Here is a 23,950-nt window from a genome sequence, read left to right as displayed (position 1 = left end):
ATAAATCTATCAGCACATATCTATGAATTTCCTAACAGTTTAAAAAGGTCTTCTGCTTATAGCTGGTAGCAGTGTTATTTTTAAAAAACCTGCAAAAATTCTATTCTAGAGTTCCACTCGCCTAAGTACTATTTTTCCATACAAGATATGAAATAATGGATCATGAATGATCCATTATTTCACATCTTGGATCTACTCTCTAATATGAATGCCTTCAACAAAACCTCTATGTGCGTAATCACTTAACTTTAAAAACAAAATTGGTGGCAACACTTGGAAAGCTTTTAGTGCTGCTCTTTTAGCATTTTAAGGAATCATTGAAACACCTTTTTTTCTTCCTTGAGTGTAGAATTTGTGGGCCAATAAAAATTATTTCTTTAATCTTTGCATCACCTGTTCTCAGGAATCTGTCCTTTAAATATCGGAAACCATTCTGATTTACAACCTTCATGAAACTGTTCATTATACTGAATAATCTGGATTGTTAGTAGAATTTTTTTTTTTTTTTTTTGGAGGATTCATAAAAGGGAGATGTGAAATGCTTTTCTTTCTTGGCATTATATGATAGTCTTTAACTGGACTAACTATACCACTGAAATAAAATGTGTCAATATTCTATGACGTTTAGCTGAATGCCCCTTATAAATGCAGTGAATGCATTTAAGAAACAGTCATATTCTCATAGAATTCTTTCATATGGATAGCATGTGCTAGTGGAATAGAAGACTATTTCCAGTATGTATGCAGAAGTACAGCCTTAAAACAAGCAACAGGATCATATTTTCCCTCATGTTTTGATTAATCTTTTTTTTTTTTAATCTCCCATCCACAAAAGGTTGTACACCTATAGTAAGATGGTACTGTTGGGGAGGCTAAGGATTTTTTTAATATTTCTAATTATTTTATCTATTTTTTACATAGTCCAGAAAACCTGCTCTAGACACAAAACAGAACTTTTTCAAGCCACTTCACACCTTCAATAAGCAGGGTGGTGGTCTCACACTGTTCAATGAAATTTATCTCCTGCCTAAAGACATCACAAACATTTGTTATGCCCATGGTAAGATTTGAACTTGCAGTCCATTAGCTGAAGAGTGGGCAAGTGAGCTGTCAGGCAAGAAAAGTTTGCTGAAATTTTTGAAAAAAAAAAAAAAAAAAAGATGATTTCTGCATTACTTTTCAAGATGGTTACCCATAAGATTTCAGCTTTGTTTTGATAAGTCTAACTAGCTTAGCTTATCTAATGGCATGCTCATAACTGGAAGTTGCTAAAAATCTGAATCAGGTTCACAATAAACAGTCCATGTCTCAGGCAGTTTAGTAACTCATAATGAACTGTGATCAGAAACTGATCTTGTGGCAAATGGAAAATTTGGTTATTATACAGTGGGACTTTGAACAAGTGTAAATCAAAAGCAGTAATCACTTGCATGGCCAGTAGGTTCCCTCCATATTACTGAACAGCAAAGGGCACTGATCAATGGGTATCCTTTACCATTCTCTTAAATAATGTGCACACTTGCTGCAAGATTTGTGTAACCCAGGTCCAGTCATAATCTTCATACAAAGTACAACCCATATTTTACTGAACATAGAAGTCAATGCTTATTTTACAGATTTTAATATCACATCACTACACACATAGCAAAATGATTCTGCACTGTTCATATATTTACAAGACAATGCAACTTACACTAAAGATAACAAAATGACAGTCTGCCCTTTGTACAATGAAAAATTAGCAACTGAACCAAAATGCAAACTAAAGTTACTTTTAATGCATAACACTGGTTAAGAGATAGTAAAATGACAAATTAGAAATGCAAAACATGTGGTACTTAGGGCAACAGGTACCTCTGTCTACTGCCATATTTCGTAACTTCACTGTTGGCCCAAGTAATTAACATATCTACTCTCCAACTAACAGGCTGTGGGTTAGAATTTGTAATGCTCATGGATGTTTGTGATTGTCTTTAGGGAGGAGGAGGAGGAGAAGAATTTCATCACACAGTGTGAAACAACCACCCTGCTTACCGGAAGCCTGTGTGGCTTGAATGTCTGAGCTTCTTGTCTTGTCTTGAATGCTTCATGTCTGAGCATCTAAAGCAGGGTTTCTGAATTATGTAAAAAATAAAATAATAAACAAATAAAATTAATAAAAATAGGAAACAATCCTTAGCCAACCCACAGTACTAATGTATAGGTTTACAGCATTCTGTGGGTGAAAGTTAGGTCAGCTATTTAAAAAAAAAAAAAAAAAAAAAAAAAAAAAAAAAAAAAAAAAGATTGCACCATCTCTTTGGACACTGGCATATACATATGCCATGCATGTCATAATCAAGGATTGTGTCATCACATATGACAGGCACATTCATCAAAATGTTGAACACAAAAGGAAGGATAAAAGTAGTTTTGCTTTAGACATCTTTACAGAATATCACAAAATGAATCAGTCAGTCATCTATCTTCATGCCTCACCAAAACCTCCTGTTAAGGACTTCAAAGAATGAAATAAGGGCATACACTCTCAAGAGGCCTTGAACCAAGGCTTTATTCTATACAGGCAATCTTCACTTTACACAGTTCTGATATGCACAAATTTCAGTTACAACGAATTATTAACTGTACTTTATGCAATTATTAACTATGAATAACTGCATAAAGTACAAACTCCACTGCTAGCAATTCAGTCCACAAATCACTAAATAAGAAATGTGAACTTACTGACATAAATGAGGAAAGTGATTGTGAGAAAAAGGATGAAAATGTCCCAGAGGAAGTGATGCTGGCAAAAAACTTACATTAAAGGAACTCTCAAAGATATTTCATGATATTGAAAGCAGGAAGGATAAAATGTTAGAAGCTGATCCAAATTTAGGGGTATGATTTACCAAAGCATAGAAAAGATGCACACGCTTTTCTATGCTTTTTCCTATGTATCATAAATTCTATCCCAGCGAGCTGTATATCAACAGTGCTCCTTCAAGAAGGAGCACTGTTCAAACAATGGTTAACAAGTTTTTTAAAAAGAAATAAAACACTTTAATTCTCAATCTGAAAGGTGGTCTACTTCGATTCTTTTAAAAAACTTTTGTACAGATTTTCGTTTTTGATATATTTAGTTTTATCTAACTCAAAACTAAAAATAGTGATCACTTCCTATTTCAAATTCCTTTGAACTGGCTCAATGTAACTCAGTCAGATGACTTCTACTAAACAATGTGTTCTTAAGCAAACGGGATTAAATGGAATACTGTCATTTTTGTATTCAGCATATCTATAAGTATGTTAAAATAACCTGCTTTTGTATAAAGGCAAATTTCAATGTTATTTGTTTTTTTTTTTTGTACAAAATAGTAACGGATATTTATTTTCTTCCCTTTTAATAATAACTAAGTATGGGCATTATTGATTCTAACAAGTTCTGATTAGATTTTTCAACCTACAAAAAAAAAAAACATTGAAAAATTGTGACTAACCATCTAAACCATGAACACATATTACTAGATGTAGTCCTTCTGGACTGAAAGCCCTGAGGTCACTGTCACACTGGAAGTATGGAACGCTAGAAGCCTGCGTTGCAAAGTCACTACAGATGAGGGAGGAAAAAATCACATTAATAAGAAAATTTTAAAAACTACATATATGTAAGGTGAACACAAAAGTTCTCAGACTGAAATACCTATACCAATAAAACAGAATAAGATCAGCATAACTCTTGATGTTTGTAATGATTTCTGAACTAGTTCCCTTAGGCATGTATATACTATTGATAGTTCCAGAGATATTTTTACCATATTATAAATGCAAACTATGAAGTTTTTTTTTTTTTTTTTTTTTTTACTGCAATGCTGTTAAATTCTAACATCACATTTTCTTTACCTGACTAAATGGTTTGAACTCATTCCTTTCAGAGTAATCTTTAAATCTGGGAAGATAAGGTAGTTGTGGAGAGTCACGAATCATCTTCAGCTTATCCCTCCCCACCCCCCCACCCAAAAAAAAAAAAAAAAAAAATTGTGAGACTTCTGCACACAGTTTTTTCCTCATCATCTAAGACAGTGCTTCTCAAACTTCTGGATGTCAGGGGCCCCCTTTGGAAAAATTAAAATATTTCACAGCCTCCCTCGAAAAAAATCCTAATATAGACATATTATTATAATATTTATTGTATTTATATTCAATACAAACATACGCAGCTAATATTGCAAAAATCATATGCAAATATTACATTTTTAGCGTCTTACATACACATTTGACATGGCACATTATCTCATATTTTTATATAGATAGATATATTGTTATTGTACATTTGCAGTACAAGCACATGAAACGTAAAACGATTAGTAATAAAGAAAGAATTAAAAACATAAAAGAAGTTTAATAACAATTTAATCTGATGGATGTGTTTCAATACTGCTATACTAATATCTAAATATACTAATATACTAAATGCTATACTAATTTTAATAGAAAAAAATCCAAGAAAGAAGACTGCGATGGTTTGGCCATGTGACCAGAATGGGAACGGAAAGACTACCATCTAAAGCCCTGAACACAACGATGGAAGGTAAAAGATCCAAAGGACTGCCCAGAATTAGATGGATAGACAAAATAAAAGAGGATCTGAAAACCAAATCACAACAAGCAACACCAAATTGGACAGAATTGTTTGGACTCTCCCAGGACAGACAGAAGTGGAAAGAGTTCATTCGGCCTCATCATTATCCACACAGATGATGGAAGAGAAGAAGAAGAAGATACTAATATCAGGTGAAATATTTGAAATTGCAATTCTTAGATTTCTGCTTTGAAATGAAACTTATATGAATAAGAATATATTTACTAATATTCATTAAGCGCCAAAATACGCAGGAAGCAAAATTTGTGAACCCACACCATTGTGTGATTTTTTTTCATTAAAATATAAAAAATGACAAAAAAGAAATAATAAATAATAAAAATTAAATTCTTTTAAGATAAAAAAAATCTACTTAGTCTTAAAAGATTTTAAATTTGTTTTCATTATTTCACGGCCCCTGCAAAAAAATCTACGGCCCACGGTTTGGAAAGCGCTGATCTAAGAGATTCCTGGAAACAAATTTTTACTGACAAATTCTGAAATCTGCTAATATAAAACACTGAAAGATTGGGCATTCTGATACATCTCTAATTGTGAGTCAGTGGTCTGTTTTTTCCTTGAACTTCAGTCATAGTGTTGAGAAGTTTAGAGATTAATTTGTTCTTGACTGCTCTGAAACCTCAAATTTCTGCTTTAATAATCATTCATTGCCAAACAGCTTTAAGCATTTCATATATTTCACAAAATATAATACTCATACACACACACAAGCAGCACTAAATGCAATTAGTAAAGAAAACAACACCTGAACATGGATAGTCATTGCAGATGGGTAGCAATAATTGATACCAGGATGATTAACATAATACAGCTACAGTTCATGATCTTGTCCTAAAACACTCCTGAATACCAGTCTGAGAATTTGTGCATCACACCTCACATATAGGTGATTATTTTCATGAATTTATGTACATGTTGCAACAAACAATATTCATATTTTAACAACAAACACCATTTTACATGAATTCAGGTTATTTCAAGACTTCCAATAATAACCATAAGCAAAAGTAAATATATTCATGTTTATCCTTTCTAGAGTGGTCATAACATAGATATTAACAAAATGACTAGAAAAATAGAGACCACATATTTGTAAAGGATTTATTCTTACCTATATATCCTATTAATTTCTAATTCATTATCAAGGAAGATATGGAAAAAATCCAATTAACTGATTGTAATATGGCAACACAACAGAATAAAATGAATTATGATGATGATATCATATGTAGCATTGTTAGAGCTATAAAACCAATCAGAAAAGCTAGAAAAAAATATTAGCATTTACCTGGATGATTATGAGTACTACCCAAAATTGAGAAAGTTTAACAGATTTGTTATGATAAAGGGGGAGTTTATGGAACAAAGTACCACAGCTTTCTTTGAAAAGTCTGAAAAAAAAACTCTCTGAAGAATCTTGGTTTTATTCCAACAGAACCTGGCAGTTGATAAATTGTGATATTGGCAATACTTGGCAACTAATCTTTGACTGGCTATAATAAGGAAGGTTGTATGAACGATGAATAAAATAAACATCAGTAGGTGTTGCTTTTATAACAAAAATTTTAAAATAAATAAGAATAAAATAAACACCAGTAGGTGACAATAAATCTAATTTAGTTTGAGGAAAGTAAAAATTTTGATCATAGGTTAATAGGCTAACCCTCTTACAAATTTGGATCAACCTGTCACAAGATTGACAGTTTTTAAAATCATGACTATTCTAGCAGTTCTTCAAATATTTCAGGCAGAACTAGATAAATTTCTTTGAAAGATTAATGCTATCATTGCATCAAAGTTTCTTTGTAAGTAATGTTGACTGAACAGATAATTGGTTGTCTGCTCACTATGCATTTATTATTATTATTATTATTCAGGCCTCCAAGGAGTTAAAAGACTCATCGAGGGAGGTCCTTCCTAAGACAAAGTCTGTCAAGACTCACTGAGGGGAGGTCCCCCCCTGAGAAACACGAAGTCTATCATACCACTCTTTAAACTCACTGACCGTTCTCGCTCCCACCGATAAATTTCAATTTATTAGTATTAGTTCATAAGTGGGCAGTAGCATTCCCAAAGGCTCTGGTACTTCTTGAACTATTCTGTTCAAGTCAGTGCATTCAATAGCCTAAAATTAAGTTTACTATAAAAAATGCTCACAGTTTGATCTTTCAAGATATACTAATTATTAGAAACTTGAAGAAAACTTATCTGCACTGCAGAAAAGCTACACCAACATTTCAAATCTTTATCAAACTCACCTTAGCCAAATTATCATCTTAAATCTCCTGATTTTTTGAGGTGCTCATAGGTTTCTTTTTATTTTTTTTGCTATTTACAACATTTCAGGAGTAATAATGTTTCATTACTATAATGTGTTGTGTGTAATGCAGGTCTATTCTAAGTAACATGCTATTATTCAAGTTATTCTGTTATAAATGAATTGTCATATAAAATCCATTGAATATTCTTCCTCAATAATAAACTAGAAACCAGCTTGAAATATAAGTAACAATAAATCCTTGTCATATGAAGCATCTCCATTTTTTCAATGATGATGACATTACAGTAAACATTATCATACCTAAAAATGAAAATTAACAAAATACTGATATTTCGTTTAACAAATCACATATTGAAGACACTGAGCAATCAATTCATGAAACTTTCTTTCCTGAAGGAATTAGGATACTTTGTATTATTTTTATTGTAAGCACTCAATGTTAAACCTTTAGAGTTTTCTCAGTACTCACAGAATTTAAGAAATACAGAAATCAATGCATATATAATTAGATAAAAATGCAGTGCATTGCATACCATATTACTTTGAATAGTACAAGTCTGTAAATAAGTCATGTTTTTTTTTTCCTTTGAGGGAGAGGAGGAGAATGTACTTTTATTGAAGTATAAAATTATACACCTACAAAATTAATCAAACTTTTAAATGTGACCTTTTTTAATTAAGTGAACTTCTTTTCACAAAAAATTATGCAAGATGATAAAGAAATAAATTATTGCTGCTTATACAGTCACTAAGTGCCAACAAACTTATCTTCAGTATCACTAATGGTGAGGGGTTGCAAATACATCTGATTCAGCAGACATGGGAGCAGATCATGCATGCAAAACATACACACCAATATCCATTCTTTTACACACACACACACACACAACACAACACAACAGGTGAAAGGTCGCAAGGCCTATAGCATTATCCGTGTCATGTGTGTGAGAGAGAGAAAAGGAAAGAAGGAATCTGCTGACATATTTTAACAACTGCAGGCTGTATTTTTTGGAAAAGGCAAAGTGGAGGAAGCTGTTCCAAAGAACAAAAGTAAATGGAATACTGGATAACAGAAGCTCTTGTGCTTATGATTTTGGAAGAAAGTGGAAGGATGATAGTGGCCAATTCAGCAGAGTACTGGCCATAAAAACATCTGTAAGATGGAAACTAAAAGTCTATATAAGAGAGAGAGAGAGACTGAAGAAGCTGTTCTTCAGTCTCTCTCTCTCTCAACATCAGTTAAGATGAATAAAAAATCTGCCTGACTATATAGGGCTCAGACAGATTGTGAATATGGCTAAAATAATGACAGTGCTCGTTCATGAAATGAGGACAGTCAATTAAAACATGACTAATGGTGAGTCCAGCATTACAAAACTCAAATATGAGCATGTTATCAGCCTTCAAAAGGAAAGATTGTGAGATGACTATGACCTATATAGGGAAGAGCAAATATAATTTCTTCTGTACAAACCTATACAGTATATAGACTGTCATAATTTAATTTCAGGCTTAATTTGGTAGAATTTATTATCCCAATCTATTCCAAGATGTTGCTACTGGGATAAAAGTTTGTGTCTGATAGTCTGTCTGTAATCAGAGTATGGTATAGCCAGATGGTGGATGTTTGAGAAATGAGCTGACCTAGCTGCAGTATCTGCAGCTTCATTCTCTTTGATACCAACATGGTTTGGAATAAAACAGAAATGAACATTTAAGTATAGCTTTCATAACTGAAAGAGTACGTGCTAGATTCAAGAGAAATCCAACATTTGCAGCTCTAGACTTTTTATTGCCTGAAGAGAACTTTTAACCTGGATATATTATGCACCTTTGGCAATGATGCAATTTGATGTATTATAGTGCAAGCTCTATTTCATACAGCTCAACTGTAAAGTTGTTACACTCTAGTGGGATTTGTGCAGATATAATATTGTCTGGAAAGATGACAGAAGATCCCAAGGTCCTCTGATTTTAAACCATCTGTGTAGACAGGCAGACAATCAGAGTATTCAATTCTCTGACATTTGAAGCACTACCAGTAGACAATAGAAAGGGAAGACAATTTCAGTAGCCTCCTGAAAGAAAAACCTACATGTTAGTATGTAGAGCAAACTGTCACATGTTGCGCAGATTCTCAAATTGTAGCCGGAAAATCATTGGCCACATGGGGGGAGGTCTGTCAGGAATTTTATTTTCATTGGGTATAACAGAGACAGCTGTTGATGTCAAAGCAACAAAGGTGGTTCAATTGCCTCAAAGTACAGAAAATGTCAAATGCTCTAGTTGCAATTCTGATAGATTAGTGGTGAATAGGATATAGCCATTGAAGGCTACTCTCCTTGGCAGAATCACAGATTTGGGACCCATAATTCAAGTACTGATCTTATCACTGTCCTGTACAAATGAAGCAAAGAGCATGTGTCAACATCCTGAGAGGTGGAAGACAGGGTGCACAGAATACTCATCACTTTCAGGCAATTGGCATAAAACAATGACCTGGTATATGTGAGGGAGGAAACTAAGTTTAATGTCAAATATGAGTCCCAAGAAATTGGCTTCTGGTGCAACTGGAATTAATGTCTGTCCTAGTTGGAGTTCTGGGTTAGAATGAAGACGACGTCTGCAGCAAAAGTACCAAACTGTCTTCTGCAGTGAAAATAATCTGAACCTGTTTGAAAGCAGCCACTTTGAAAGAGAAGATCAATGGTTTGCTGCACCTGTATTTCTATGACCCTCATATTACATACATGACAAAAGATGGTGAACTCATCTACATAGAGGGCATTACTTACTGTTAGAGAAAATCGTTCTGTTATTGAGGTAACTTTGACTGCAGCAAAGCATGACACTTAAAACTGAACTTGGTGGGACTTTCTAGTTCGGATAGAAGGATTCCCACTCTCACTTGGAAGACTCAGTTAAATAAGGAGCACTTGATAAAAAGAGAGAGAGAGATCCCCTCTAAGACCAAAATTATGTAGGTCTTTTGGTATTCCAAATCTCCAAGCAGTATCATATTCTTTTTCTATATCAAAGAACACTGATATTAGATGTTCTAGTTTTAGGAAGGCATCTCTAGTGGATGCCTTCAGCCAGACTAGATGATCAGTCATAGGATGATATTTTCAGAAGCCAGATTTTGTTCTGGAAAAAAAGACCATTTCTCTCTAGAAACCATAAAATATGAGAATTAACCAATTAACCTCAGAGCAATTAGATGGTAGTTATCTGGGGATTTTGTCTTAGGAGAGGCAATTATAATTGTCTTTTGGCAGGTATCTGTTCTGTTGAAAAGGTGCAACATGGATGATGGTATCAAATGTTTTACATCTCATAACGAATATTATCTGGTCCAACAGCAGTTGGAAAACATTTAAGCAAAGCAGTTTTCATTTCTTCTTTAGTGAATGGCCTGTTGTATTCTGTTGTTGTATCTGAGGATGTATATTGCATCAAGGATTCCTTTTGACTCTGATGCTGGATGTGGCTTGATTGAACTTGAACACATTTGAAAGCAATTAGGTTTGCTGTTGTGATGCATCTTTGAAAAATACCCCATGCTTTTTTCTGAACTTTTTTGGGTGCTGTGCAATCATCATTCAACTATGGCTTAGAAAAACATGGAAAAAGACTAGATGTTTTAGGAATTGCAGCTGTGGTGGCTTCTGTAATACACTGTCACGTGGTTCACTGCATTGCTGATGGAGAAAGAACTGATCATTGCAGAATCAAATTCTGCTAATTATGAGAAGGTAAGCCAGTCGGCTTACTCAATTTCTATCTTGATATCCATGATGGAGTACATGATTTCCTAAATTAACATGAAAAAGCACAAGGAATAAGTAATAAATTTATTTGAGGCCATATATTTCAGCCTGAATATTACAGGCCATCATCAGTTAAGACAATAGTTAATTACAAAGTAGAACACAAGTGATTGATTGATTTGAAAATATAAGAGCCGCATGATGTTATACATAAAATAATGCAATGGTACAACTGAGGAATACTGAAATATTTCCTCAGTTATAACTTCATTAGCTATTTAAAAGTGCATGGTTGCCCATGAAGGAAAGTGATCACTCCATAATAAGTTCTCATCAGTTTCCCACTTTTAAGAGTGGGAAACTGATGAGAGGAGGTGAAACTGATTGGAGGTGTGAATAATAATAATAATAATAATAATAAAAACGAGAAGATGGATAAATAATTATGTCTATGGCAGTGAATGTTTGGTTAAGCATATGGAAGAATGCATTGCTTGCTGTGTTTGAGAGAGGGAGATTATTGTTTTCGAGCATATGTACAACCCTTCCTCTGATGTCAGTTTGAGCATTACCTCACAGAGTGTTGAGTGCATTTAAATCCCCTATTAAAAGGGGAGAGAAATGATAACTGCAATACGATGTCATTGAGTTTATCTTGAGATATCTGTGAAAGGAAGTGAGATGCTGCATATGTTATTAGAGTAACACGCAAGAGTCAGATAGCAACTGCTTCTGCATTTGTATTGAGCAGGTTGTGCAACTTGATTGAAAAGGCTTGCTCACAAGGATGGCAAATGAGCAGGTCCATCCTCTGTCCAGATCTTGTGAATGATCTGGACAGAGAATTGCAGATCATCTCTTGGCTTTAGCTATGTTTCTTGTAGAGAGAGAAGCATGTTGGTTTGTACTTCTGCAATTGATGACATCAAAACATTGATGTGAACAATGTTTTGATGGAATCCTTGGCAATTTCATTATTGAAATAAACAATAAATTACACGATAATCACATTAATTAACTTTAATGAAATTACACATATTTCATAATGAAAATAACAGTACATCATAGTGCATAGAAACAAGCAAATCAAAGAAATGGGAATACAAGGTATATACAGCAGTCAGTGGTTTACCAATTTAAAACCGTTGCCGTATGCTACGGCAACGGTTTTAAACAATATTAATAAATAATATTATTAAAAACTATTTTTGATGGTTACATAATATAAGAGACAATTGTCCTGATTCAGATTTAGCCGATGTAAAAGGGCTTCACGACTTTCTTTGAAAAGGCGTTCGTATTTAAACCTGCTTCTATGGAGAAGACGCCCACTGGATATTGTGTTTAGTGTCAATACTATGTTGTGCCAGACCAGACTTTTGAGGTTTCATGTATTCAATATAATACTGATGTTGACTAATTATTTTTTCCACAGAATGGTCTGTCAGCTCAAAAAAGTATGTTAGATTACATTCGCAAGGTATCTGGTAAATACCAGCTAATAATAGAGGTGACAGTCTTTTATAGATAGCAACAGATGAGAAATTTTGTTGATAGAAAAATATGTGGGAATGAGATGATACTTGTTCAAAATTCTATCAATCAGTTCAGAGATGCCAGAAATATAAGGGATTAGAACCCTGCAGTTTCTTGAAGAATCCTGAGGTGTTGAAACATATCTGCTGGATTTGATTAGGGTTGTAACCATTAAATTCCATTGAAGTTTTGATAATGAGAAGTTCTTGTTGTAAGCTTAAGGGAGAGGAGCACACATGTGCTCTATTAATTAAAGCTTAAGGGAGAGGTTGTAAGCTTAAGGGAGAGGAGCACACATGTACTCTATTAATTAAAGCTTGATAACATCAATTTTTCTAATTAGGTTGGGTAAATTTTACTGATTATTTCATTAATTATAAAAAAATAATTTATGCAATGTTAGGGGATTCTATAAGATTGACACAAAAGACATTTTTCAATAGATGAGTGCAGGGAGCATAAGGGATTACCTCTGGAAGTTGTAAGGGCATTCTTAGTAAGGGTGTGCAGACTAGGTTCTTTGGAGAGTGCTGAATGAGTGGAACGGATTGCCAGAGGTAGTTGTGAGTGTCCCAATGGTGAATAAGTTCAGGAAGGGGTATGACAGGTATTGTATAAATAAAGGCTAATGCAGATCTCCTGTCTGCATATACAAGTATCTCCATAGTCTTTTGACTATGGAGATACTTGTATATAATAAAGATAATGCAAATAATAATTAATGTAATAATAATAATGATAATAACTATTAAGTATTAATTAACTATTAATGCCATTACTAATTTAATCAGAATGAATATTTATGATGAGTTGGGGTAGATGTAAGCAAGCATATAATATGATTGTTATGGTTGAAATCAATGACACGAAGGGAAATACATTTGGTATACAAACAGATAAAAGAGCCGATGATTGATGCAAAAAGAGTCAAGATTGTAAGTCGTTTGTCACAGTATGAGAAGAGTGAGCTGAAGGAGAGAGGTGATTGCAAATAATTCAGTGAGTAGACTGTGTAGAAGAAATGGTGTGCATGATACTGATGTATGGGAAATGCCTCCAATGGTTGATAAAATCTATACCTGCAAGTATGGATTACATTTGAATAGGTTTTGTGTTTGGCACTTGGAGAGAAATTATTGTTCACTGAAAGAGTGAATGTGAATAGACAAGGAAACTAAATGTGTCTGGGTAGCTGCATGAATGGATGCTGCATTCAATCAAGATGTTACAGTTATGAATAAAAACAGTGAGAGAGAGAGAGAGAGAGAGAAAGAATGACAGTAAATTAAGCATGTCCCCAGAAAGACAGGACAGTTTGGTCTAAAAAGAAAATTGAGAACTGTAGAAATATAGTGGGGTAGTTATGAGAAATTAACTGTTGCTCTCTATTTGAAATGGACATGTTTTAAGAGTTACCAGAATCTTTACCAGCCTGGTGGTTTGTTATCACATGTATACATTACTGTATCATGAATAAAGGTGAGGTTTTATCAGGGCTTTTCAACTGAAAGTGATTTAGTCAGTCTCATACAAAGGTAGAGGGTTTTCTCCCCCTTGGGTTTATCATCCCTCAGAACAGCCAAACCGGCCATTAGAATACACACAATTGACATACATAATACACTGGTCTCATAGCCTGAGTTGCTTCAGCCATAAATCTAAATAAATCAAACCAAATCAGAATCTTCAGAGAAGACAGAAAAGGCAAGAGGGACAGGAGAATATTACAAGGTACTAATAAAAGAGTTAAATCCAACTATAGTAGAAATCTTGAATGAAGTTGGTAATACGTTTAATATAAACAATAAATTTGAGGCTGTCTGGTGTGAGAGACAGGGTTTAACGAGAAAAATACATAATTGAATACTGCTATAGGCCTCAGTCATTGGAAGAGGAATGCCAACTTCACAGACAGATAAACCCATGGATACAAGGAGAGCTATCATTTATGGGTGATTGCAAATCTATAGATATGGAAGAAGAAGAATGCATGTTATGAGAGAAAGTGAATTTATAGAATTACCGAGAGATGAATACCTTAAGCGGTATGTAACAGAAATGACTCAAGGGACAAGAACAATAGATTTAGTAACAGTAATTGCGAATCTATCTATAGAAATGACTATTATGCCTCCAACTAGTGGGAGTGATCATGCAGTTTTGACTTGGATGACAGCACATGAAAGAGCTCTGACTAAAAAGGAACATATGTGAAATCTATGAAAAATAATTATAGCCTGAAAAGGCTGACCGAAACTATGCCTTAGCAACAAGAAACTTGAGGGACAAGGATCAGCAGTGCATAGCCAAAAGCTACCTGAAGGAAGTTATATCTGACTACAACTTCAGAGTTAGGAAAATAAACTGAAGGAAGTTAAATGGATGAGTAATACTATAAAACAGAGGTTGTATAAAAAGAGATTGTTGTAGAACTAATATTGCAAGAAGAGTGATGATGAAGCTGAGGAGCAGTATAAAAGGAAAGGGAAGAGGAGTGATAGCCATGATAATGAAGATGAAACCAGATTATCAGAAGTTAACACAATGAGCCAAGGAAAATGCATAGCAAGTAAAAGAATGAGTGACCACAGAAGAACAGCCTTAGCAAATTCAGATAGTAAAGTGTTGGATGCACTAGAAATAGCTGAGTTGTCAGGTGTTCAATTTTAGCAAGGTATGCTTTTCAGGAAGACCTACTAGTTCTCTGAATGCCAAGGGAGAATTGAAGAAATCAAACAAATTGTACATATGATTGATTTAGTGGTATTAAATATATTGAAAGAGCTTGATTTGAACACTGCAGTGGGATCAGTTAGGATACTGGCATGAGTTCTGAAGGAATGTGCAAGATAGAGAATTGGCAATGGCCCCCACCTAGCTGTTGAACATGATCTCAGCATATGCATGATTTCTAATAAGTGTAAGGAGGGCAAGATAATTTTATTATATAAAGAGGGAGCTATGACTTATGCATAGGATTATCATTTAGTATCTCTGGTGTGATCATCAAGATACTGGATTAGTTGGCTAGGAATCACATCGAAAGTTGAGAACTGTATATCATCGCTGAGAAAGTGATAGATAGCACTAAGATCCTCTACAGTAGGCGTGGCCAACTTCATTCTATACGCGAGCCAATATATATGACGAGTGCTAGCGTCACGGGCCACACATTTTTAGACAGAACTTAAATAAAAATAAACTCTGCATTTTTTCAAGGAAATAGTTATATATATTGAATTGCTATATTTGTTAAATCATTTTACTGCTGGGAGAACAATATAAAATACTTGAAACTGATCACTGTAACCATAGCAGAGCAAGTGACTTTCAATGATGCGTTACTCTGAAGCACATAGAAATCTACCACTCTCACTACTACAACTTGCACAGAGAAGCAGTAGATGTTATAAATTGAGTAATCTTTTAAAGCAATTTTGATTCCGTGTTGAGAATATAAATTGTTTCTGTCATCAGAAATAATGAATATGACTAGTATATCAATCAGAAAATCTGTGGTCGAAACTAATAGCTAAATTGATAATACATATAATTTAATATAGTTTTTATTCTGCTGCGAGCCGCACAAAATCACATTACGGGCCGCATGTGGCCCGCAGGCCTGCTGTTGGCCACCTATGCTCTACAGAGTGCAGCAGGGTTTGGTTCAGGATAGATAATAAGCAGATTTCTTCAGCAATGCTCACATTCTATAATAGAGGTAGGAGAGCTAGATAAAAGAAATGGATATATCATGATATTTCTGGATTTCACATGCAGGGTTGTTATATAAACTCAAAGCAATGATATGCAACCTAGATTTGTGAATGGATAGGATAACAGTGAATGACAAGTATCAAGAAGTGAAGCATTGAGGTGATGATTCTAAGATGAAGGTAGCCAGTGGTACTGCACATGGTTCTGTGCATGAGTCATTGTCGTTTAACTTGTATATTAATGATATGTATTTGCTGAAAGCTGGATCTCTGATACAGGATTAATAAGTTAATGACTGCCAGATGAATGTTTCTAAATGCAAGGTTATGTATTTTAGATTGACAATATTACAATTGGTATATTATCTTAAATAAAATTTTCTGTAAGCATCTAATGTGATGCCTTAATCTCTCAAGGCATCACACTAGATAACTATAACACTCTTGAAGTTGAAGATCTTTACATAGTTTTGAAACAGACCATTTGTGGATTACTGTTTGCAGATATGGCCAGCTATGTTCCAAGGAAATGGGAAGACAGATAAAAAGAAAGTAGCAAGTAATCAGATGTAAGTATTTCATAACTGGCTTATGGAATTGTACATGAGTACAGATTAAGGGAATGATGTGGTCTTGAAAGTCTGAGGAAAGATGATGGAAACATACAAGTTACTAAGGGGATCCTCTTAGAGATTTGAGATTTTGAAGTTCATGACAGGAAGGAGTAACTCTAATCATCCCTAGTAGCTCACTAAGAGGATGGTTAAGAAGCAAGGCAAGACCTAGGTTCCTTTTATGGTATGTGATGAGTGTTGGAAATCATAGCATCGAACAGCAGCCTTAAATATGTTGACTGAATGTATTCAAATCAATTCATTTAGAGAGAGAGAGCTAGTAAGTAAGTATTTAAGCATAAGGGACTAAAAGGATCCTCCTCACTAGAGAAATAATAATAATAATATACTTTTAAACATAACTGCAGGAAAAAGAATGAAATGGAACACACCATTTGCTACAGAACTTAAAATAGTTATGTAATTCTATTCCAGAAAAATGTCTGGAATAGAGTTGCAAGCAAATAGAATTGTCTGCAAGCAAAATTCAACAGGAAGTTGTACCTGAAGTCAATAGCAAGAGACTAGAATAGATGATTACCATTTGGATGTAAGTTTCCTACATTTGTTCTTTTCAAAACAGGTTTTAAATTTATTGAAAAACTATTTACAATTTATGGAAACTCTGGTACAGACTGAATGGAAAATCAATGAAAAACAATGAAAAATCAAATGTTTGAATAAAGGTCAAGATTTAAAGTTAGTTAAGTTATGCAGGCTTGTCTTTTTATGAAGTATGTTTTGGTGATGTAATCAGAGCACATGGATTAAGGAAACATATGAGAACATTATTCACATATAAAAATATTCTCCTACCTGTACCACAACCAAGGATATCTTAAACTCTGCCTGAAATCCTCTTTTGCTTTAACAAAACTGCAATTACCAAAACATGTAACTTTTTTAAAAATCAATTCAAGTCAAAATTTAATGACATTAATAGAATATTTACAAACTAGTGTTAATCTATACATATTAGCCAATATAATATCAGCATCATAATCCAATTCCTGATGTGTGGCCTCAGGGTAGGGGGGATACAGGATATTATGACAGTACTACATGAAAAATCTACACCATTATACTAACTTCAGATCAACAATTTTTTCTCCAAATTAATCTGTTATCTGTCAAGACTCCAACATTATCAGATCTTTATTTCTGTCTTCTAAGTCACTTTTTACTGTATCAATCCACCTAGATCTTGGTCTTCCTCTGGGTCTTTTTCTTGTCATTCTAGCAAAGAAGACTTGTTTTGCTAACCTTTCCTCTCCCATTCTGTTCAAGTGGCTATACCACCTGATATTAGCTCTGCTAACCCATTTCTGAATGCTAACAATGTCAAGTTCTTTCCTAATATACTCATTTTTAATAAGATACTGCCATTAATGCCATCTGTTCACTTCCTTAATCTTTCTCAGAACTCTCATATCTGTAGCTTCCTGTCTTTGATCAAGTATTTATTTCTAACCTAACCCTCAGATCCATAAATTAATATTAGTTTGAACACTGTTAGTTCAGTGTTTTGATTAATTTGTTTTATTACATATAAATTTACTCAGCTGACTCCCTGCTATATCAGCTAATTTAATTCTCTTGTATATTTCCATATTTAGTTTACCATCATCACTAAAAAAAAAAAAGTGTCTATTTATTGGTAAAATGTTTTACTTGTTTTAAGGTTCTCCAATCAGAATGCCATGGATGATTTCAATGTTTCTGCCTACTGTTTGTCTTTTTTATTGCTGATTTTCATGCCAAATTTATTACAGCTGTTATTCAGTTCAGTTAGAGAATCCTGGAGACTTGCACTGGGTTTAGGAGTATAACATCATTGCATACAGCAAAGAACTAAGTTGATGTTTCCGATTCTAATATCAGGTTTAATATGAATGATTTTCATTCATAATATGATCCATATAGATGATGAATAATAGTGGAGATAATGTACACTCTTATCTCACACTGACTGCGAACCTACAACTCAAATACAGACTAAGTATTACTTGATATAATGTCCCATCTACACCTATAACTGTAGTATTTTGAACAGCTTTTCAAACTTTTCTCTTGCACCTCATCTTTATGCCTTTTTCAAATTTACAAAACTAATATGCAGATCCTTGTAATATTCCCATGATTTCTCAATTATCTGTGTTAAAGTGGAAATCTGATCCTGACATCCTCTATTTGGCCTGAATCCAGCTTATTCTTGTATACTTTTTAGCTACTTTTCCATATTTCAGGTTCTTAATAGCTTTTCTACTTCAAGTATTGATATCTGTTCCTGATTGCACTACTACGAGTGTTTTCTATCCCCAACACGTTGCTCAATTACACAAACAACTAAACTGGTTGATAAATAGGATAGCACTTCCACTATTCAATCAGCACACTGTGTCTGTTGGTGATATTCAGTGTTGGAAGGTGATGTTCAGAGGAGAGTGACCAAAATGGTGAATGGTCTCTGAAATTCAACCTATGAGGAGAGACTCAAGGTTTGTTAGTTAAAAAAGTTTAGCTGAAAGACAGAAAAAAAAAAAAAGGGATATGACAAAAATATACAAGTTATTAGAAGGGTTTTGTAGAGTATATGCTAATTTTTCAATTACTGATTGGACAGGGGATCACTCCTGGAAGTTGCATAAGGATGGTTAGCAAGGATATGAAGACTAGCACAACTTTCAGGCTTGATCCCCTGTCCAATCAGTAATTGAAAAATTACTTTAGCATGGATATTTCCATAGAGCCTGAAGGCTCATCATAGGAGGCTCACACTAACCACAATTTCTCTCATATTTCTACTTTCATTTGCTGGGAGAGTACTGAATGAGTAGAATGGGTTGACAGATGCAGCTGCTCTCTTAGTAAATGAAAGTAGAAATATGAGAGGCACTGTGGTTAGTGTGAGCCTCCTATGATGAGTCTTCAGGCTCTATGGAAATATCCATGTAATGATGATAATTTGTCATTCTTTAAAAAAGTATGTCTAAATAGCCATAATAATTCCAATTCTAAAGGAATTTTTTTTCTATTATTATTAATTATATATATATATATATATATATATACATATATATATATATATATATATATACATATATATATATATATATATTTTTTTTTTTTTTTTTTTTTTCCCTTTCAGAATTCATTTTTACTCGGCTGGAATATTATTAAAAAGCTTTAATGATTGATACTGAGAGATAAAAAGATGACATGGTATAATTGAAAAGATACTAGTTTACTAGTTTTGTTGAATTGATCAACATCTTCAGGTATCACAATCAAAGAAATATATAAAGAATTACAGAGACTTAAAATTGTAATAACAGAACAAGTACAAAAAGACAGTAGCGTGTTTGAAAACAAAATGCGAGCTTGAGTTCCAAACAAATGTAGACTACGTGCTGTCGCGAGTGCACCAATACTGAACAGAGGCAACATGTGCATCAGAGAGATTGAAACTTAGGCTGTTGTTGATATGAGAAGAATCTAGAGAAATTTCTCTAGATTCGACAATCTTTCTCTTGAGCTCATCATAGCACACATGGATGTTAGAAGTTTGAGTCCAGTTCACAATGTGTTGGTGGCCTTCGTCTGAGTTAACTGAAAAGAGAACATGGCTAGAGAGAGAGAGCTGGCTCTAGTCCTGTTATAGGAGATCTCTATGGTGTTCTTCCAAACGTAGAAGGATGGCTTTAGCAGTCTGGCCATAGTATGGCTTCCACAATCACATAAAATCTTGTACACTCCTGGAAACTGAGTCGGAAGAGGTTTCTCTTTAGGTTTACTAAGTATTGAACGAAGTTTTGGGAGCATAGTGAAGCAAGTTCTGAAGTTAAGCTTCTTGAGAATTTTTGCCAGTTTTGGTGAAAGAGAGCTGATGTAAGGCAAAGAGATGAAGGCTCTGGGTGAAGAGGAATCTTCAGAAATATGAAGATCCAAAACTGGCAAAAATTCTCAAGAAGTTTAACTTCAGAACTTGCTTCACTATGCTCCCAAAACTTCGTTCAATACTTAGTAAACCTAAAGAGAATATCTTCCAACTCAGTTTCCAGGAGTGTACAAGATTTTATGTGATTGTGGAAAGCCATACTATGGCCAGACTGCTAAATCCATCTTTCTACGTTTGGAAGAACACCGTAGATATATCTCCTATAACAGACTAGAGCCAGTGCTCTCTCTAGCCACGTTCTCTTTTCAATTAACTCAGACGAAGGCCGCCAACACATTGTGAATTGGACTCAAACTTCTAACATCCATGTGTGCTATGATGAGCTCGAGAGAAAGATTGTCGAATCTAGAGAAATTTCTCTAGATTCTCATATCAACAACAGCCTAAGTTTCAATCTCTCTGATGCACACATTGCCTCTGTTCAGTATTGGCGCACTCACGACAGCGCGTAGTCTACGTTTCTTTGGAACTCAAGCTCGCATTATGTTTTCAAACATGCTACTGTCTTTTTGTTCTTGTTCTGTTATTACAATTTTAAGTCTCTGTAATTCTTTATATATTTCTTTGATTGTGATACCTGAAGATGGTGATCAATTCAACAAAACTAGTAAAATCTTTTCAAATATACCATGTCATCTTTTAATCTCTCGGTATTAGTCATTAAAGCTTTTTAATATATATATATATATATTTATTAAACTACATATTCCTTATGAATCATGGTGAACTGAACTCTATTTGTAAACATTGGTTTTGGATTAACTGTAGCATGTTAATTTGAAATCTACCATTTCTTAAATTTATTTTTTCATTATCTGGAAATACTGCTCTAGAGAGATGGGTTGTAATCTCATGCCAGGTGATGAAATTCATTTCCGACATCAATAATCAATGTCAGCATTCTAAGCTGTGGATTGTCAGGTGTACACACTAACTACTTGGTCAACAAATACCAGTAGTAATATATCTTATGTTGAAAATCAGCAGCTGGAAATAAAAATTACAGATTGATAGATAGTTTGATGTAAGTTCATTGTAAGACAAGGGTGTACACAATTTTCATAATCTTTCATGTATATAGATCATATTATATGATCCTTATACAAACTTACAAAACTTGTCATACAGATTATCACAGATGTCACAACTGACAAACTACACTCTGGATACTTCTTCACACAGGAATAAACAGAAGAAGATATTGGTATTACGTAGAATTCATGGCAATAGATCTGAGAAACTATTTTTAGAATTAGCATCAGCTATGAAGCACTCCGCCAACCTCAGAAACTAAGGCTGCATTAATTTGCCAAAGATTTATGAGTTTGAGACCAGATAGCCTGCCCTTCTAGGTGGATGACTAAATTTGCAAAACATTTTGCAGCTCTTTCACATAGAAAGGATTTGATCACAAGGCTTCTTATGAAGCTGCACATTCCTTACGAACCATGGTGACCTGAATGCTATTTGTAAACATTGGTTTCGGATTATCTGTAGCATGTTAATGTTGGAATCTACCATATGACTCCAAGAAGGGGGGGGGGGGGTAATATTAGAATTGGTCTGATGAGCATCTTGTATAGGAGTAGTTTAAGTTCCGTGCTTAGCCGGTGGAGTAAAGGGATGTTATATATCCTATTTGTCCTATTTGCTTGAGTAAACACGATTGACATAAATCATGAAACAAAGTCATTTAACTAATTGTATCACTAAGTATTTTTCTATTTGATTCTATGAGCTTGAAAGAGCTGCTGGTAGACAAGAGGAAGAGTGGAAAATTTAGATAGTCTGCAAAAAAGTAAAGCTGCATGGTGGTGCAAATGAATGCCATGGTGGAAGTGTTAGGTTAGCTCCCCACCTACCATGGAGTCACACATGGATGCTTCATCTCTAGCAAGCAATGACTATGCTCAGGAGTTGACAGCTAGGGCTATCTTGGATGCAATATGGGAATCACAGCAAGCCTTGGACCCTGTTCCTGGACCATGGAGAAGGAGACACTGTAACACCACTGACCCTTATAGGCAAGTCCACTAACTGATTGATCCTAGCATGGCAATCCAGGACTATTCATCTTGCCAAAGCAGAGGCCAAAGTAGTGCAAGACCACCCATCCCCCCTGAACAAATAAAACAGGATGCACCACAGGAAGGTGAGAAATGGTCAATGTGTAAGAAGCCCTGCTTAGAATATATGTATATATATATGTAGAAAGTATTTTACCTTGGGTATAATAAATGTTAAAGATACCAAGCTATTTTAAACCTGGTTTTACTCCATTTCCCAAGTAACCAAACAGACAAGTCAGTCAAGTTTGAGCCTGCAAGTATTGCAAGTCTAGGTGATCCCACACGTAGTGCAAGACCAAGGCAACTTGTGGTAAAAGGTGAATAAGTGCTGATCACTAATCTTAATATTTACCCTTAATGCAAAGCACATCTCCTGGAGGAGATGTATGATGCTATGTATTAAAGGCAAGGGGCCACTACTCAGACTGATTTCGACCTTTATTGAGGTCTCATCAGTGGGAGCTAGGCTAGAAATACCAAGATTTTAGTAATACAGAGCTTATAAGTATTTTACCAGAACAAGTTACCATAAGGTGTTTTAACCTTTAAATAAAAATCTCAGGAGGAGAGATTACTAAAATCTTGGTATTTCTAGCTTAGTTCCCACTGATGAGACCTCAATAAAGGTCGAAACCGGTCTGGGTAGTAGCCCCTTGCCTTTAATACATACCATCATACATCTCCTCCAGGAGATGTGCTTTGCATTAAGGGTAAATATTAAGAATAGTGATCAGAGCTTATCCATCTTTTACCATGAGTTGCCTTGGTCTTGCACTACGCGTCGGATCACCTAGACTTGCAATACTTGCAGGCGTAAACTTGACTTATCTGTTTGCTTACTTGGGAAATGGAGTAAAACCAGGTTTAAAATAGCTTGGTATCTTTAACGTATATATATATATATATATATATATATATATATATATCCCCTGTTCTTGCAAATATTTACTTGGAGGATTTTGAAGCCAAAGCTATCTCTTCCTTTGCTTTAACACTTAAAATTTGGAAACGTTATCTGGATGACATTTTCCACATTTGGAGCCATGGACATGATTCCCTAATGGATTTCTTGGAACATCTCAATAGTCGACATCCAAGTATAAAGTTCACAGCCTAGCTTGAAACTGATAGTTCCCTGCCTTTTCTAGATGTAAAACTGACCCGCTCTTCTGGTAAACTTAAAATTTCGATGTATAGAAAGCCTACACATACAACAGATATCTTCATAGTCAGTTCCATCACTTTCCTCCCCAAAAACTTGGAATAATTTCTACTTTGGTACATAGAGCTCACTCTCTTCTTGATGACCCAAATGAACTTCAAAAATAAATCAACTATCTTAAAACTACTTTCACATTTAATGG

General features: G+C 34.4%; 1 protein-coding gene across 1 annotated transcript in view; it reads right to left on the bottom strand.

The window, feature by feature from the left end:
• Window positions 1–23,950, bottom strand: part of LOC150095249 (protein FAM135A) — a 455,287-nt gene that overhangs the window by 128,376 nt on the left and 302,961 nt on the right. The window contains exons 14-15 of the mRNA XM_090409881.1: window positions 17,376–17,435; window positions 3,480–3,589 (exon numbers count right to left, since the gene is read on the bottom strand). Of these exons, the coding sequence (XP_090266007.1) occupies window positions 3,480–3,589; window positions 17,376–17,435 (170 nt within the window). The remainder of the gene's footprint in view (window positions 1–3,479; window positions 3,590–17,375; window positions 17,436–23,950) is intronic.

Source organism: Typopeltis vanoorti, chromosome 20, assembly GCF_054136105.1.
Source record: "Typopeltis vanoorti isolate ZY-2024b chromosome 20, IOZ_Tvanoo_1.0, whole genome shotgun sequence".
In the NCBI taxonomy this organism is placed as follows: domain Eukaryota; kingdom Metazoa; phylum Arthropoda; class Arachnida; order Uropygi; family Thelyphonidae; genus Typopeltis; species Typopeltis vanoorti.
The sequence above is the reverse complement of the archived record's forward strand: the minus strand, read 5'-3'. Positions and strand labels throughout refer to the sequence as shown.